Below are 17,167 nucleotides of genomic sequence, written 5' to 3'. Positions count from 1 at the left end.
ACATACACTACGGCCAATTTAGCTTATTTAATCCACCTATAGCACATGTCTTTGGACTTTGGGGGAAACCGGAGCACCCGGAGGAAACCCACACCAACATGGGGAGAACATGCAAACACCTCACAGAAAAACCTCCTGGTCCAGCCAGGACTCGAACCAGTGACCTTCTTGCTGTGAGGTGACAGTGCTAACAACTTAGCCACTTGCTTAAAATCTCCTGATCTTAAAAGTAAAATGAGCGTTCTCGTAATATGACGGGAGTGCATGTGTCTGTGTGTGTTTAAAGTCTGATCCAGCTCTTACCGCAGTCGGGCAGCGTGAGTGTCGCCAGCGCTCTCCTCTTTCCTCCCTCCTCCACACACAGCAGCTCTTCTGCCTCTTCCACCCGCCACTGCTTCAGCCACATGTTGTCACACAAGCACTGCAGAGGATTGCCTGCCAGCAGCCTGCAAATATACGACCACATACAAGTCTATTAGGACAGAGCCCTGAGACATGCTGTACATTCATTCATTCATTCATTCATTTTCCTTCTGCTTATAGTATCTGCGCATCTATAACAACGTACAAAACAAAAACAAACAAAAAAGCATCATGAAACAAAACCCAAAACAAAACAAAACACTCAACCCCACCCCACACCACCCAACAAAACTCGACTCAACTCATAAAACAAATAAAACAAAACTCAAGTCAACGCAACCCTCAACCCCACCAAAACAAAACAAAACAAAACAAAACAAAACAAAACAAAACAAAACAAAACAAAACAAAACAAAACAAAACAAAACAAAACAAAACAAAACAAAACAAAACAAAACAAAACACTCAACCCCACACAACAAAACTCGACTTAACTCAGCTCAACAAGTCAAGTCAATAAAGCAGGGCGAAACAAAACAAATCAAAACAAAGAAGACTCAGCTCAACTAAACACAACACAACACATCACTCAACAAAACTTAACACAACACAGCACAACACAAAATAAAACCCAAATCAACTCAACAAACCTCAACTCAACACAACACAAAACAAAACCAGAATCAACTCAACACAACACAACACAATACTCAACTCAACACAGCAAAACACAACACAATACAACACACAAATTAACTCAACACAACTCAACAAAACACAACCCAACAAAATATTGAACACAACACAAAACCCAAATCAGCTTAACTCAACAACACGCTCAACTTAACAAAACTCAACACAACACAAAACTCAACTCAAACCAAACCAAACCAACCCAAATCAACTTAACTAAACACTCAACTCAACAAAACTCAAAAAAATTAACACAACACAGCACAACACAACACAATACTCAACACAACACAACAGAAAAGTCAACTCAACTCAACCCAACCCAAGTCAACACAACACAAAATTCGACTAAACACAACCTAACCCAATTTAACTCAATTCAACCCAGCCCAAAACAAGTGAACTCAAATCAACTCAACACAACACAAAATTCAACTAAACACAACCCAACTTAAGTCAATTCAACTCAATTCAACCCAACCAAAAACAAGTGAACCCAACTCAACTCAACACAACACAAAATTCAGCTCAACACAACCAAACCCAACCCAAGTCAACTCAACTCAACATGCAACTAAAAAAAATTCAACAAAACACAATACTTAACTCAACACAAAACAACACAAAACTCAACTCAACTCAAATCAACTCAATTTAACCCAATATTTGACTCAACAAAACAAAACACAATACAACACAAAACCCAACCCAAGTCAACTCAACTCAATTCAACTCAACATGCAACTAAAAAAAAAAACTCAACAAAACACAATACTTAACTCAACACAAAACAACACAAAACTCAACCCAGCTCAAATAAACTCAATTTAACCCAATATTTGACTCAATAAAACACAATACAACACAAAACCCAACCCAAGTCAACTCAACTCAATTCAACTCAACATGCAACTAAAAAAAACAAAACTCAACAAAACACAATACTTAACTCAACACAAAACTCAACTCAACTCAACTCAAATGGACTCAACTCTCAACTCAACTCGACTCGACTCGACTCGACTCAATTCAACTCAACATTTGACTCAACAAAACAAAACACAATACTCAACACAAAACAACACAAAACTCAACCCAACCCAAGTCAACTCAACTCAATTCAACTCAACATTCAACTCAACAAAACACAATACTCAATACAAAACAAAACAACACAAAACTTAACTCAACCCAACCTAAGTCAACTCAGCTCAACTCAACTTGATTCAACTCAACACTCAAATCAACAAATCTCAACACAGCGCAAAACTCAACTCAACCCAAGTCAAGTCAAGTCAAGTCAAGTCAAGTCAAGTCAAGTCAAGTCAAGTCAAGTCAAGTCAAGTCATGTCATGTCATGTCATGTCAACTAAATTCAATTCAACTCAACACAACATTACACAAAACTCAAGTTAACAAGTCAAGTCAACAAAGCAAAGCGAGGTAAAACAAAACAAAACAAATCAAAATAAACAAAACTGAACTCAAAACAAAGCACAGAACTATTTATTTTCTGTTTCTGATTGGTTTTACTCATGCAAAGGCTGACACATACATGTAACAGACAAATCAGTTGGACATTAAAAAAAGCTTAGATAACTAAAATCATAAAAGACTCACAGATATGAGATGTTTAAATGACGAAACGTCCTCCAGGATAGTTTGGACAGATTGTTCTCCTTGAGATTCCTGTAGAAAAAGGCAATCATCAGCACTAAAAAAAAAAAAATGTTATAAAACAAACTAAATTACAAGAGTAATTCATTTCTAAAACATTTCTAAAACTTTTTAAACACGCAAAACAACCAAACATGGACCTCCAGCTCCTCCCCAACTAAACCACTCACAGATATTGTAGTTTCGGGTTGCTCTGGAAGGCCAGCCTGGCAATGTATGCCAGCTTGGTGTTTATGACGGTTCTGTAGGAAAAGACAAACAATGAGGTCAAACGTTTCCATCTCACAGCTTATAAAGAGAATAAAAAACGATGATCCACAGTTTAGTACTTACAGGTTTCTGAGGCTGCGGTAAAATTCGAGATCTCTTTCATTAATGGACGTGAAACTAATTTGATTTGCAATGTATCTGTAAACAACAACAACAACAACAACATTACTAAGGGTACATTTCAAAGCAATAATAAAATTAAACATTTTTAAAGAGAAAATAAATACTAAGATTTATTATCATCGTCATTATTATTTTTTTATTATTATTTTATTATTATTATTATTATTATCATTATTATAATTTTTATTATTTTTTATTATTATTATTATCATCGTCATTATTATTTTTATTGTATTATTATCATTATCATTATTATTATCATTATTATAATTTTTTATTATTATTATTATTATTATTATTATCATTATTATCATCCTTATTATAATTTTTTTATTATTATTTTATTATTATTGTTATTATTATTATTATTATCATCGTTATTATGATTTTTTTATTATTATTATTACTATCATTATTATTTTTTATTAGTTTTATTATTATCATTGTCATTATTATTATTATTTTTATCATTTTTTATTATTTAATTATTATTATTATCATTGTCATTATTATTATTATTTTATTATTATTATTATTATCATTTTTGCAATTATTATTTTATTATTATTATCATCATCATCATCATCATCATCATCATTATTATTATTATTATTATTATTATTATTATTATTATTATTATTACTATTATCTACATTTGCGTAGGTTTCCTCTGGGTGCTCCGGTTTCCCTCACAGTCCAAAGACATGTGGTACAGGTGAATTGGGTAGGCTAAATTGTACGTAGTGAATGAGTGTGTGTGTGGATGTTTCTCAGAGATGGGTTGCAGCTGAAAGGGCATCTGCTGTGTAAAAACTTGCTGGATAAGTTGCCGGTTTATTCCGCTTTGGTGACCCCGGATTAATGAAGGAACTAAGCTGAAAAGAAAATGAATGAATATTATTATTATTTTTATTTTATTATTATTATTATTACAGTTTTTCTTGTTTTCTTTGACCTGGTTTAAGAAACTACAGGATCCACTCCATTTTCCTCATCACTATAACAGCAGAGCAGAAGACATGCCTTGAAAATGTGTAAACTCTGTCTCATTGAATTGACACATTTCCCCCAACATTTTTCAAAACAGTTAACACAGATGTCATTCAAGCAGTCCAAACTCCATTGTTTTAACTATGGTATCCAAACAGAAACCATCTATTTCTAACTATTAGAAACTACTAAGATTAGTATGAAATCTCCGAAGTACTGAATCTCTAAAGCATTGGTTTGACACTCCTTCAAATAGCAATCAGTCCGCAAACCTTATAAAAACAGAGGGAGGTCTGGCTATGTCTTAGGGCGTACTCACACTATGCTATCCGAACCTTGCCCAGGTCTGTTTCCCGGATCATTTGAAAAGTGAGCGCAAGCCCCTGAATGCACGACAGCTGCACCTTCAGCAAACCTCCTAATAGCTGCAGCACGAGGACTTTATGATTGTTTATGAGCGTCAAAAGTGGCTGCGTGTCACTGCATCTCAAACGATTTAAAACAATATAACGATGTAAAGAAATCTCCACTGTGCTGAGCGAAAGCACCTGAACAGCGCATCATCGATGACGTAAGGCCCGAATGCCATGTGATGGTAATGTTACGAGTAGTTTTGTGTAGGCTTGTGTGTGGTGTTTCTCTCTCGCTCTATCTCTCTCTCTATTTCTCTCGCTCTCTCTCTCTTTCTCGCTCTAAGTATTCGCAGGTGCAGCGGATAACATTGGGACGGATCATGATTGGCGCTTGGATTGGCGGCGGCTATAAAAACCTGCAGAGAACATGGGTTCGATGGCTCCCCGCTCTCTCTCGATTCCCCGTTTGTGCTGAGTGGAGACTAGCGATCAAATGAGTGTTTGCTTCTATCTCTTTGTGGCATTATGTGAGATGCCGATGTGTTGTTGTTCATATTTAACCGGCGATTGAGGCCCGGTTTTCTGTCTCCCTGTCGGGCTTGGAGCATGCAGGGAGGTTTGGTGCCTTATTTGTTATTTTCGTTTTCTCCTGCATTTGTTAGTAGGGAGGTAAGTTTTCTGTATTTTATTTTATTTGTTTTCTAGGGAAGTTTAATCTAATTTGGTTTATTGTCATTTATTTTGGCTAAACCCCTCCTGGTGTTATTTTTGCTCCTTATTTCTGTAAATAAATAATATTTTCTTGTTAATTCTCAGTGGTTGTGTTTTTGGTGTATATTTTGGGGAGAGAGAGCGCGGGGGCACCAGGGATTATATTTTTAATCCCTGTTATTTTGTTACGTTTTGGTTAAATCTCTTTTTGATTAAGGATTTCTAATTTAATTTGTAACAGTAATTATGTCATCATTAACCTGCAGGCTGCATTCTGCTTATTGGGCTGCAAGAAAATAAAGAAAAAGAGTGGAGCTGCGGTAAAATAATGAATAAAAAGAGTGAGGCTATGGTCAAATAAATACATAAATAAATGAAAAAAAGTGTGACTGCTGAGAGTGCAAGCAGCTATAGGACACCAGGCCAAAAAACGGACCGGGGGTGCTCCTGATTAGCCAGTCCGGGCCTAATTTACAGTGTTTTATTACTGTTTTGTTCTTTACAGTAACAGCATTTCAGTTTTCAGCCACAGTTTGATGTCATGAATTCAACATTCTGGATCCAGTTCTTTGCAAAAAGGCAAATTTGACAGCCCAAATAGAAAGACAACAAACGGCATGGGCTACAAGGACAAGCAAAGATGCACTGATTCACACTGAGTTCTGCATTTTGTTGTCTATTGATTAAAAGAGCTCATATACTTGTTTGCAAGTTGTGTTGTTTGAAAGTAAAATTAGCTTTTGTTGCATATTTTACAGTTTTTTTATGATTGCTTACACACTAAAGTTTAACTTTTGCCACAACAACCAAAACCGTACACTCAAGGAGCAAAGCACAAGGCTAGATCAGCTTAGATTGCAAATCACTAAACACGCTTGTTTGCATTTGACACAGAAATTTTTCATGATGAAATTTCCTTGCAATTTCAAAGCAAAGACTGATGCCAATTGGTTAAGCACAGCCATCAGATGTGCAGGCACACTGGTGCAAAACTGTAGACACACCAATCAGCTGGAACCACAATAAAAGGCAATGGCTATAAACTATTAGTCTTCATTAATTACGTTTACAGTAGCATAGCTATAAACTATTAGTCTACAATAAATATGTTTACAGTAGCATAGCTATAAACTATTAGTCTTCATTAATTACGTTTACAGTAGCATAGCTATAAACTATTAGTCTACAATAAATATGTTTACAGTAGCATAGCTATAAACTATTAGTCTTCAATAAATACGTTTACAGTAGCATAACTATAAACTATTAGTCTTCATTAATTACGTTTACAGCAGCATAGCTATAAACTATTAGTCTACAATAAATACGTTTACAGTAGCATAGCTATAAACTATCAGTCTTTAATAAATACGTTTACAGTAGCATAGCTATAAACTATCAGTCTTTAATAAATACGTTTACAGTAGCATAGCTATAAACTATCAGTCTTTAATAAATACGTTTACAGTAGCATAGCTATAAACTATCAGTCTTTAATACGTTTACAGTAGCATAGCTATAAACTATTAGTCTTTAATAAATACGTTTACAGTAGCATAGCTATGAACTATTAGTCTTCAATAAATACGTTTACAGTAGCATAGCTATAAACTATTAGTCTACAATAAATACGCTTACAGTAGCATAGCTATAAACTATTAGTCTTTAATAAATATGTTTACAGTAGCATAGCTATAAACTATCAGTCTTTAATAAATACGTTTACAGTAGCATAACTATAAACTATAAGTCTACAATAAATACGTTTACAGTAGCATAGCTATAAACTATTAGTCTTCAATAAATACGTTTACAGTAGCATAGCTATAAACTATCAGTCTTCAATAAATACGTTTACAGTAGCATAGCTATAAACTATTACTATTCATTAAATGCGTTTACAGTAGCAAAGCTATAAACTATTAGTCTTGATTAATCATTTACAGTGTAGCGATATAATGAATATAGGGATTCAGTACTGTATATAAAATCAACAAAGGCATAACAGTAAAAAGCAAAGCTTGTGCATCCTAGAGGATAATATTTAGATCATTTTAGAGTTGATTTGTTTTTTTTATATCAAATGGTGTCAGCGTTTAATTTATTTAAGTGTTTACAGTGTATCCAAATTACTGAAAATATGGATCCAGTGCTGTATATAAAATCAACAAAGGCATAACAATAAAGAACAAAGCTTGTGTATCATAGGGAATAATATTTAGATAATTTTAGAGTTGATTTGTGTTTTTAATCTCAAATTGTGTCAGTGTTTAATTCATTTAAGTGTTTACAGTGTATCCGAATAACTGAAAATATGGATTCAGTACTGTATATAAAATCAACAAAGGCATAACAATAAAGAACAAAGCTTGTGCATCATAGGGAATAATATTTAGACAATTTTAGAGTTGATTTGTATATTTTTATCTCAAATGGTGTCAGTGTTTAATTCATTTAAGTGTTTACAGTGTATCCGAATTACTGAAAATATGGATTCAGTACTGTATATAAAATCAACAAAGGCATAACTGTGAAAAACAAAACTTTTACCATTTTTACATTAAAAGTTATTTTAAAAATATAATAAAATAAATAAAGTGCTAATTGCAAAAAACAGAGTCTTGTGCAATAAGCAGGGTGTTTTTCTGAACATTTTGCTACTGGTTTTATTGTATAATTTCGTTGAATTGTTTAATTGGTCTTTTTTATCGATTAAGCCTTGTGCAACATAAAGGACACATAATTATACCTATCTGAGATATTTTTGGCTCAAACTATAGCAGGGGCAAATAATTTAATTGGTTTGAAATCGAATTTCTAATGAATGTCAAACTTTACCGCGGTTAAAAAACCGGAGTAAATCCAATGTATCGCTTTTGTTTCAGTGTATATGACCCCCAGCATGACTTACATGTCAGTGACGTTCTCCATGTCCGCCTCGGACTCCAGCTTGGGGAAAGCCATAATACTGCGCTCCGCGTCCACGCAGGAGATCCGCAAACCCGTGCACGTGCAGAGCTCCGGACAAGCGGTCGCGGGCCTCCAGAGCGCGAGCAGCATCACCGCCCAACCGAACCCGCAGCCCGTCATGCCGAAGCTCATCCCCGGGTCCTCACCTCCAGATTTAACGACCCCCGAAAAAAACCCGGAGTCTGGAGACGCGCAGAGCCGGAGCAGAAAAAGCAACAGCGAGTGACCGTATATTCCTACAGAACGAATGCCCGAGATGCTGCGCTGAATGACGCTCGGATGCGGACTGAAGACGCGCTCTGGAGACGCGCTGGATGATGCGCGCGTCTGAGGGGAGGAGACCAGCAGGACACATCAATCAATCCTTCACTCACTCACACGCGTTATTGACCGCCTGACAACATCCTTACACTGATCAAGGCTTTCTTTATAGTGTATCAGTGCTGTGAGGATGCTTTTTTGAGAATCTCGTGGTTACTAATTAGCACTGATCATGTGGTTTAGGTAGAGTTGTTGTTGTGTTTGCTGCTTCGTGAGGTGAACGGTTATTTGAATGCATGTATATGGAGGAATGAGTTGCGCTCGTTGTTTTTCTGTGTGTGTTTGTGTGGAACTGACTCACTCGTCGTCGGAGAATAACGTTCAGGTTCAAAGGCAGAAAAATTGACTACAGCTAAAATGACGCGAAATGGTTCCCTTTGGGATGTTTTTATTTATTTATTTATTTATTTATTTATTTATTTATTTATTAAACTAATTAATAAATTTAATAAATTTTGTTTTATGAAGATGATGATAGCTTATGATAACCTAATTTTAATTATTATTTATTTATACTCTGTTCTGAAATTTATAATTCATTCATTCATTTTCTTTTTGGCTTAGTCCCTTTATTAATCTGGGGTTGCCACAGCGGAATGAACTGGTAACTTATCAAGCATATGTTTTATGCAGCCCTTCCAGCTGCAACCCATCTCTGGAAACCATCCATTTACACTCATTCACACTCTTACACTACGTACAATTTTAGCCTACCCAATTTACCTGTACCGCATGTCTTTGGACAGTGGGGGAAACCGCACCCGGAGGAAACCCTTGTGAATGCGGAGAGAACATGCAAACTCCACACAGAAATGCCAACTGACCCAGCCGAGGCTCGAACCAGCGACCTTCTTGCTGTGAGGCGACAGCACTACCTACTGTGTCATTGCGTCGCCAAAAATTATAATAATTATTATTATTATTACTTATCATTATAATAATTATTATATGTTAATAGTATTATTACTTATTAATATTATCATCATTATTATTACTTATATATATAAGTATTAAACTAATAATAATAGTATTAATAATGTTAATATTATTATCTAAAAGTGCTATAACCTAATATTATTAATATTATTATTATTTATATGTATTACATATTATTTTTATTATTATTATCATCATTGATCTTAATATTATTATTACTTCTAAGTGTTATTTTTTATTATCATTATTATTACTTATCTGTATTAGTACTTATTATTATTATTATTAATGTTAATATTATTGTTACCTATAAGTGTTAGAACTTAATATTATTAATATTATTATTATTTATGTTTTATTACTTATTATTATTAATAATAATATGATTATTATCATTGTACTTATTAATGTTAATAGTGTTATTATATGTATTATTACTTATTATTATTATTATTATCATTAATATTATTAATGTAATATTATTATTATTATTATATGTAATATTACTTATTATTATTATTATTTATACATATTAATATTAATAGCGTTGTTATTATTATTAATATTATTATTGTTATTATTATTATTATTATTATTATTACTATTATTATTATAAGTAATAATTTCCCAGAGATGGGTTGTGGCTGGAAGGGCATGCGCTGCGTAAAAACTTGCTGGATAAGTTGGCGGTTCATTCCGCTGTGGCAACCCCAGATTAATAAAGGGACTTAGCCGACAAGAAAATGAATGAATGAATTAATTAATTAATAAGTAATAATAACTATTAATAATTCGTAATATTATGTATACATATACCACTTATTATTTTATCAACATCACATGCAAAATTGATAAGCAGTGTATGACATTACAAAACATAAAATATCAATAAATGGTAATAATAAAAAGGAGGATTTAATAATAATAATATTAAAAACAAACAACAAAAATATTTTTTATTGTATTTTATATAAATACATACATATAATGTGTATGACATCTGCAAAAATAAGACATAAGATTTAATTTAAATGATTCCGGGTCCACGTTCACTGCCATGGAGTGTCCTTTCAAAAATGACTTCCAAAACCAAATGTAATTGTAAGTGGACAAAATGATGCTGATGCTGTCAGGCTTTGCTTCTACTGATGTTGTCTTCATTTTCTTTGTCTTTGTTTATATGTACACAATGTTAAAGCACTATGTTTGTATGTATGTTGTGTTGTTAGTTGTTAATTAGTGAATGTAAGTTTTTGACCACTTAAATAAAAAAACATGCAAACTCCACACAGAAATGCCAACTGACCCAGCCGAGGCTCGAACCAGCGACCTTCTTGCTGTGAGGCAATCGTGCCACCCACTGCGCCACCGTGACTCCCACATCTTTATTATAGAAATATTTATTTTTTGTTATATTTTGTATTACTTTATTAATTTACTAACAATTAAATTAATTATAGGGAGGCACAGTGGTTAGCACTGTCACCTCACAGCAAGAAGTTCAAGACCCGGCTGGCTCAGTTGGCATTTCTGTGTGGAGTTTGCATGTTCTCCCCGTGTTGGCGTGGGTTTCCTCTGAGTGCTCCAGTTTCCCCAACAATCCAAAGACATGTGCTGGGCAGGGGTGGATTTAACCAATTAGCAGGGTAAGCGGCCACTTAGGGCCCCAGGAAATCTGAAGGCTCCCAAATAAATACCTAGATGACTAAATTATACCTATATAAATTATACATAACATTGTTTCTGTCTTATTTTGTATGGTGAGAGTCTAACTTTTTGATTTGAATGTAATTACCTGCACAAATTTGTCCCCCACCTTCAATCATGGACCAGTCCGGCAGTCAAATCAGTAAGGATTTAGCTTTAAAAACAAAATAGTTCATTTATTATTTTTAGTTGTGAATTAAGTTTAAGAAAACAAATATTTTCAAATGTTTTAAAAGATGGCAGCACGGCGGCGCAGTGGGTAGCACGATCGCCTCACAGCAGGAAGGTCGCTGGTTCGAGCCTGGGCAGGGTCAGTTGGTATTTCTGTGTGGAGTTTGCTTGTTTTCCACATGTTGGCGTGAGTTTCCTCTGGGTGCTCCGGTTTCCCCAAAAAGTCCAAAGACATGTGCTATAGGTGAATTAGATTGGTCGTATAGTGTATGAGTGTAAATGAGTGTGTATGGATGTTTCCCAGTGATGGGTTGCAGCTGGACAAGCCTCAGCAGCATAAAACATATGCTGGATAAGTTTTCGGTTCATTCCGCTGGCTGTGGCAACCCCGTATTAATAAAGGAACTAAGCCAAAAATAAATAAATAAATGAATGAATGTTTTACAAGATGCTTTACGTGTTATTATTATTTTGCATTTAGATAAAAAGCAGAAGAAAAGATCGAATGATATAAAAAAAATAACGCTAAATAATCTTTCAAAAAAATGTAAGTACAAAAGGTGCATTTTAGAACTTTTGGGCCCCATGGCTGGAATTGCTTAGGGCCCCAAAATCACTAAATCCGCCCCTGGCTATAGATAAATTGAATAAACTAAATTGGTTGTGGTGTATGAGTGTGTGTGTGAATGTAAGAGTGTAGGTGTTTACCAGTACTGAGTTGCAGCTAGAAGGGCATCCACTGCCTAAAACATATGCTGGAATAGTTGGCGGTTCATTCCGCTGTGGCGACCCTAGCTAAATAAAGGGACTAACAGGCCTGTAGCCAAGGGGGGTTCGGGTGGTTCGAGAACCACTCTTGACTGACAAAGGTCCAGAATTTGTCCCATGTATGAGTTTGTTTGTCCTATTTTGACTGCTAAGCCATCATAAATAGTTAAAATAACCCATCGAAAAAAGGCTTTAAGACCAAGCGGAATCCTCTGTTGGCTGTCGCTTCACTGCAACCTCAGTTATTCAGTTTTGGCCAATGCTAACCAATATTTTTTATTTTACAATCTGACATAAGTCATTTTTTGCTGCTGCATTGTTTTTAAACAAAGAAAACATTATACCAGTAACGTTTATTCTAAATCTTGCACCTTATGCTTAAAACAAAAAATGAGCAATCATAATGTGTGAAGGACCAAAAGCGGACCATATTTAAATTGACTTGAATACCAATTTGGCGACTGCTGTTATCCATGAATTTTCAAATATACATTTTTTACAAGGGGGCTAGAAAAACTGTAAAGTTCTACATTACTATTTATTGTATTATTATTATTATTATTATTACTATTAATATGTTTTATTTTTTAGTTTTCAAATGGTCAAACTAAAGAAAGTCTAGTTTGTTATTTACCTATAAAATTACAATAGACTACAGTTTTTAATTAAAAACTTTAACAGATTCCTATTTTTTTCTATATGATATATGACGCAATAAATATGTATTTTCAAAATAAGTATTTCTACAAATTTCTTTATTTAAATCGTTAGGAAATATTCTCATATCATATAAGTTAAACCAGGACTGCTATATTAAATTACATTAATATCAAAAAGTGTGGTTATGATTAATTCAGCTAAAAATAGTGCTAAAAATGTCACTAAAATGGGCGAATAACTGCAAAAAGGTCCACTTTTTGAGAAAAAAAGAACCAACCCTTTTACCAGGCTGCTACGGGCCTGACAAATCCGAAGAAAAATGAGTAATAAGGTTCTTATGAACTCACAAACATGAAAACTTGACAAAAGTAATTCTGTTGATAAAGAGTTGAATGGACTCTCTTTAGATCAATATGGCAGCCTACAAAACAATCACGTGTAAAATAAACAAGTCGAAAGCAATCTAAAAGTAACGTTAAAGATGCTCTAAAAGTAACGTATGATTACATTTCCAAAAATACGTTGTCTAGTTTGTTACTACACCATTTCCATTACGTAAATTGTAGCTTAAGTAAAGGACAACGATTTCTAATACCCATCACTGTGTGTGAGTGTGCGGCATTAGTTGATTTGTTGTCAAGTCAATAGATCATCAATCAAAACAGCCAAATTACTCAATCAGTAAACAAATAAATGACCTTCAGATTTACTCCTGTAGAGCAGGGAGCGATTTTTAATTAATCAGTTGATGACTCGCTTACAACACACACACACACACACGCACGCACGAGCACGCGCACGAGAAACGCTCGTTTGTCGCCACCTGGCGTGTGTTAACTAAACATTTCACAAAACATTTGACAAAACCTGTTCAAAACAATCGAGTTCCCATCAATTTTATGTTTAATTATTATTTACTTAATTATGTGTATTAAAGGCCTACACAAGAAAACGATAATAATTTTAATAATAACTTAGATCAAGTTAAATACGACACATATAAAACAATATAATTATGAAAAAATAAAAATAAAATAACTATAGAGGAAAGACTTCAGTGCATCAGTGAGATTTGCAAAATAATGATCGTAATATTCCAAAAATGTATTACTCTTTTCTTTAACCAATCTAAGGGATGTATTTAAAAAAAGATGTCGAGTTGCCATCAATGCACAGTAGCTTTTTTTTCTCCTGAAGCCTGTTACGTGGTCAAGCATCATTCTAATGACGTCATGAGTGACGCACGAGGCGGGAATATAAATCAAAGGAAATTTAGATGACAGTGAAGGGCCGATTTATGTGCACTCAGTAGATGACACGCGCGAGTATTTTAGGCCAGGACTATAAAGTATTAAAAACAAAGCTGTATGATGTATATAAGTTAAACCAGGACTGCTATATTGAATTTACCTGGGGGAGTTTGAGATTACATAAGACAAATGATATGGCTAACGCCTTGAAATATGAAAGCCCTTCATAGACGCCATTTTGTGTTCTGTTGTGGTGTTGAAATGTGCTGACTTTTATTTGCACTTTATTGCAAGCAGCACAAAACGAATCTTCAGGTGGTTCATTGAAGAGTGTATTTAATGGGATAGTTCACCCCAAAATTCAAATTTACTCACTATTTACTTTCCATACGTTTCTTTATTCTGTTTAACACAATATATTTTGAAAAGGCTAAAAGCCAATTGACTTCCATAGTAGTAAAAATAAATACTTTGCAAGTCACTAATTTCCTGCATTCTTCAAAATATCTTCTTTTGTGTTTAGCTTAAGAAAGAGATTCATGACGATTTAAAACATGTAAAGATAAGTAAATGATGACAGAATCTTTATTTTTGGGTGAACTTTATCTCTAAGTCGTGCTTGGGTCATATGGGAAGGCTTGCAGAATTACATTCCTCTGCTGCCATCTATCAGCACCCACTGGTATTTGTTTATTATTATTATTATACATATAAAAAGGCAGGTGAATCTAGAATTGCTCATCTTCTAGGCTAGATAAACATATTATTTTTTTAAACATTATTGAAAAATTTCAATGACACAAATTATATGAAGTTATAGATAAATATTGTGTTTGTATGTGTATGTAAGGACATTCTGTCTTAAGCATATTAACTGAAATATTCCCATTATAACTATTTTTGACTTTATCCACCCCAAGAGTCTTCAATTAGCTTCAATTATCAGAAGTATTACATGAAGTATTTAAAAAATTTTTGTGTGTGTGTGTGTTCACAATACTTAAGAGTTAAGCATTTGCATGAAAGATAATTTTTTTCTGTCATTAAAAAAAAAAAATATATATATATATATATATATATATATATATATATACATATATATATATATACATACATACATATATATATATACATATATATATATATACATATATATATATATATATATATATATATACATATATATATATATACATATATATATATATATATATATATATATATATATATATATATATATATATATATATATATATATATATATATATACATATATACATATATATATATATATACATATATATACATATATATATACATATATATATATATATATATACATATATATATATATATATACATATATACATATATACATATATATACATATATATACATATATACATATATATACATATATATATATATATATATATATATATATATATATATATATATATATATATATAWTTTTTTTTTTTTTTTTTTTTTTTTTTTTTTTAATGACAGAAAAAAATTATCTTTCATGCAAATGCTTAACTCTTAAGTATTGTAAACACACACACACACACACAAAAAAAATTTAAATACTTCATTTATGACGAAAGTTGTTGCACATCTGTCGGTACCCAACTCTGAATAAGTGAGTTTGAGCTACTTGTACAGTAAGTTAAGGCTGGTTAATACTTCTGCATCAAGTGATCACTGTGACCCACGACGCCTGCCTTGCACGATGCCATGCATTTACGCTTCTGTGTCCTGTTTGTGTTGCGCTGCAATAACACTTCACAAACACTAGCTGGGAGTAGGTTATGTTCCTCTGTGTCGTGTTTCTTCGTGGGTGTTTAGTTTTTCCTGAATGCTTCCTTAATGTACGAGTAGCTAAATCTCACTCATTCTGAGGCAGGAACTGTCGGACGTGCAACAACTTTAATCATAAGGTAAACACAAAACAAAAGTTTCCACCTTGAGCTCTACTTCGAGGGACTCAACACTTGTAAGTACTCGCACCAACGGGTTCACGCGGCTCTTGGTCCCACCCACACTAGTCACAGCTACCAAGCTGATCAATCACAGAGCTTGCGCCATTGCGACGTGTAGTTACACTTTTTGAGGGGTGCGCGTCAGCATCAGCCACGGCGAGGGCTATGCGACAGCGCAGAAACTACACCGGCGCATACATGCGCTTGACGCAGAAGTATAAATTAGCCTTTAGCATTATAAGTATTTCTGGTGTAAACAGAAGAAACGCAACACAGAGAAACATAGAAACCCTACTGCCAGGTAGCGTATGAGAATTGTTACTGTCAGAGTATCAAACAGAACACAAAAGTATAAGGGTGCTTTCACACTAACACTTTTGATCCGGACCCGGGTTCCTTTGACGTCAGAGTTTGGTATGTTTAGCTAGTTGGATCGATCTCTTCTGAACTCGAGTTCAAACCATACCCGACTCTGCCTGAAAGAGGTGGTCTGGGGTACCTTTGCATGAACTCTGATCCGGTTGACTTTGATATGAGCACAAGTCTACCAAATAAGGGTCAACCGCCAACTGTACTATTAACTTTAGTTTTCACAATGTTCAGTCGTGTGTGTATGTCTGTGTATCAAGTACTGTACCTTGGTGACAAGCATTCCTGACCCAGTGCAAACACAGTGATAATGCCTACTTGCCTCCTACAAAAACGACTTCTGTGGACACCGCGTGATGTTCTGAATGTTTTTAATATTCTTGTGGCAAATGAATGCAAGTCGTTCTCTGTATGAAACCAAAAGATTCAGTGAAAGCAGAATTACAGAGATGTGCATACGTCTTTCTATTTTGGCGGTTTGGGTTTTATGGCTGTCACCTAGCAACAGCTGTACACACAATAGCAGCTCGATGACGCAAGCGTATCGGGGTTCAGAAGGAAAAAAGACAATGTGAACACAAACCAGCCGACAAGGTAGGCAAGGGGGGGGCAATCGAACTTGGGTTTGGACCAGGCAATCAACCCAAGTATAAAAGCACCCTGAATACACAACTACGTGCAAGGAAAGCACCATGGGTTACGCAATCACTAAACCCAGAAGTATAATTAACATGGAAAGCCAGAATCAAATTTGAATCTAAGTCGTATACACCGAGAACGGCTTTGAAGGCGAGTAAACTATGGAGTGATTTTCATTTTTGGGTGACACATTCCTTTAAGAATAAAAACATTG

The 17,167-nt window shown here is 34.1% G+C and overlaps 1 protein-coding gene across 1 annotated transcript in view; it reads right to left on the bottom strand.

The window, feature by feature from the left end:
* ntrk2a (neurotrophic tyrosine kinase, receptor, type 2a) overlaps window positions 1-8,552 on the bottom strand; it is a 92,452-nt gene extending 83,900 nt beyond the window's left edge. The window contains 5 exon segments of the mRNA NM_001366554.1: window positions 304-446; window positions 2,677-2,745; window positions 2,904-2,975; window positions 3,067-3,141; window positions 8,092-8,552. Of these exon segments, the coding sequence (NP_001353483.1) occupies window positions 304-446; window positions 2,677-2,745; window positions 2,904-2,975; window positions 3,067-3,141; window positions 8,092-8,282 (550 nt within the window). The 5' untranslated portion in view covers window positions 8,283-8,552.
* Between the last annotated feature and the right edge of the window lie 8,615 nt (window positions 8,553-17,167).

The sequence above is a fragment of the Danio rerio genome, chromosome 8 (genome assembly GCF_049306965.1).
Source record: "Danio rerio strain Tuebingen ecotype United States chromosome 8, GRCz12tu, whole genome shotgun sequence".
Taxonomy (NCBI): Eukaryota; Metazoa; Chordata; class Actinopteri; order Cypriniformes; family Danionidae; genus Danio; species Danio rerio.
The sequence above is the reverse complement of the archived record's forward strand: the minus strand, read 5'-3'. Positions and strand labels throughout refer to the sequence as shown.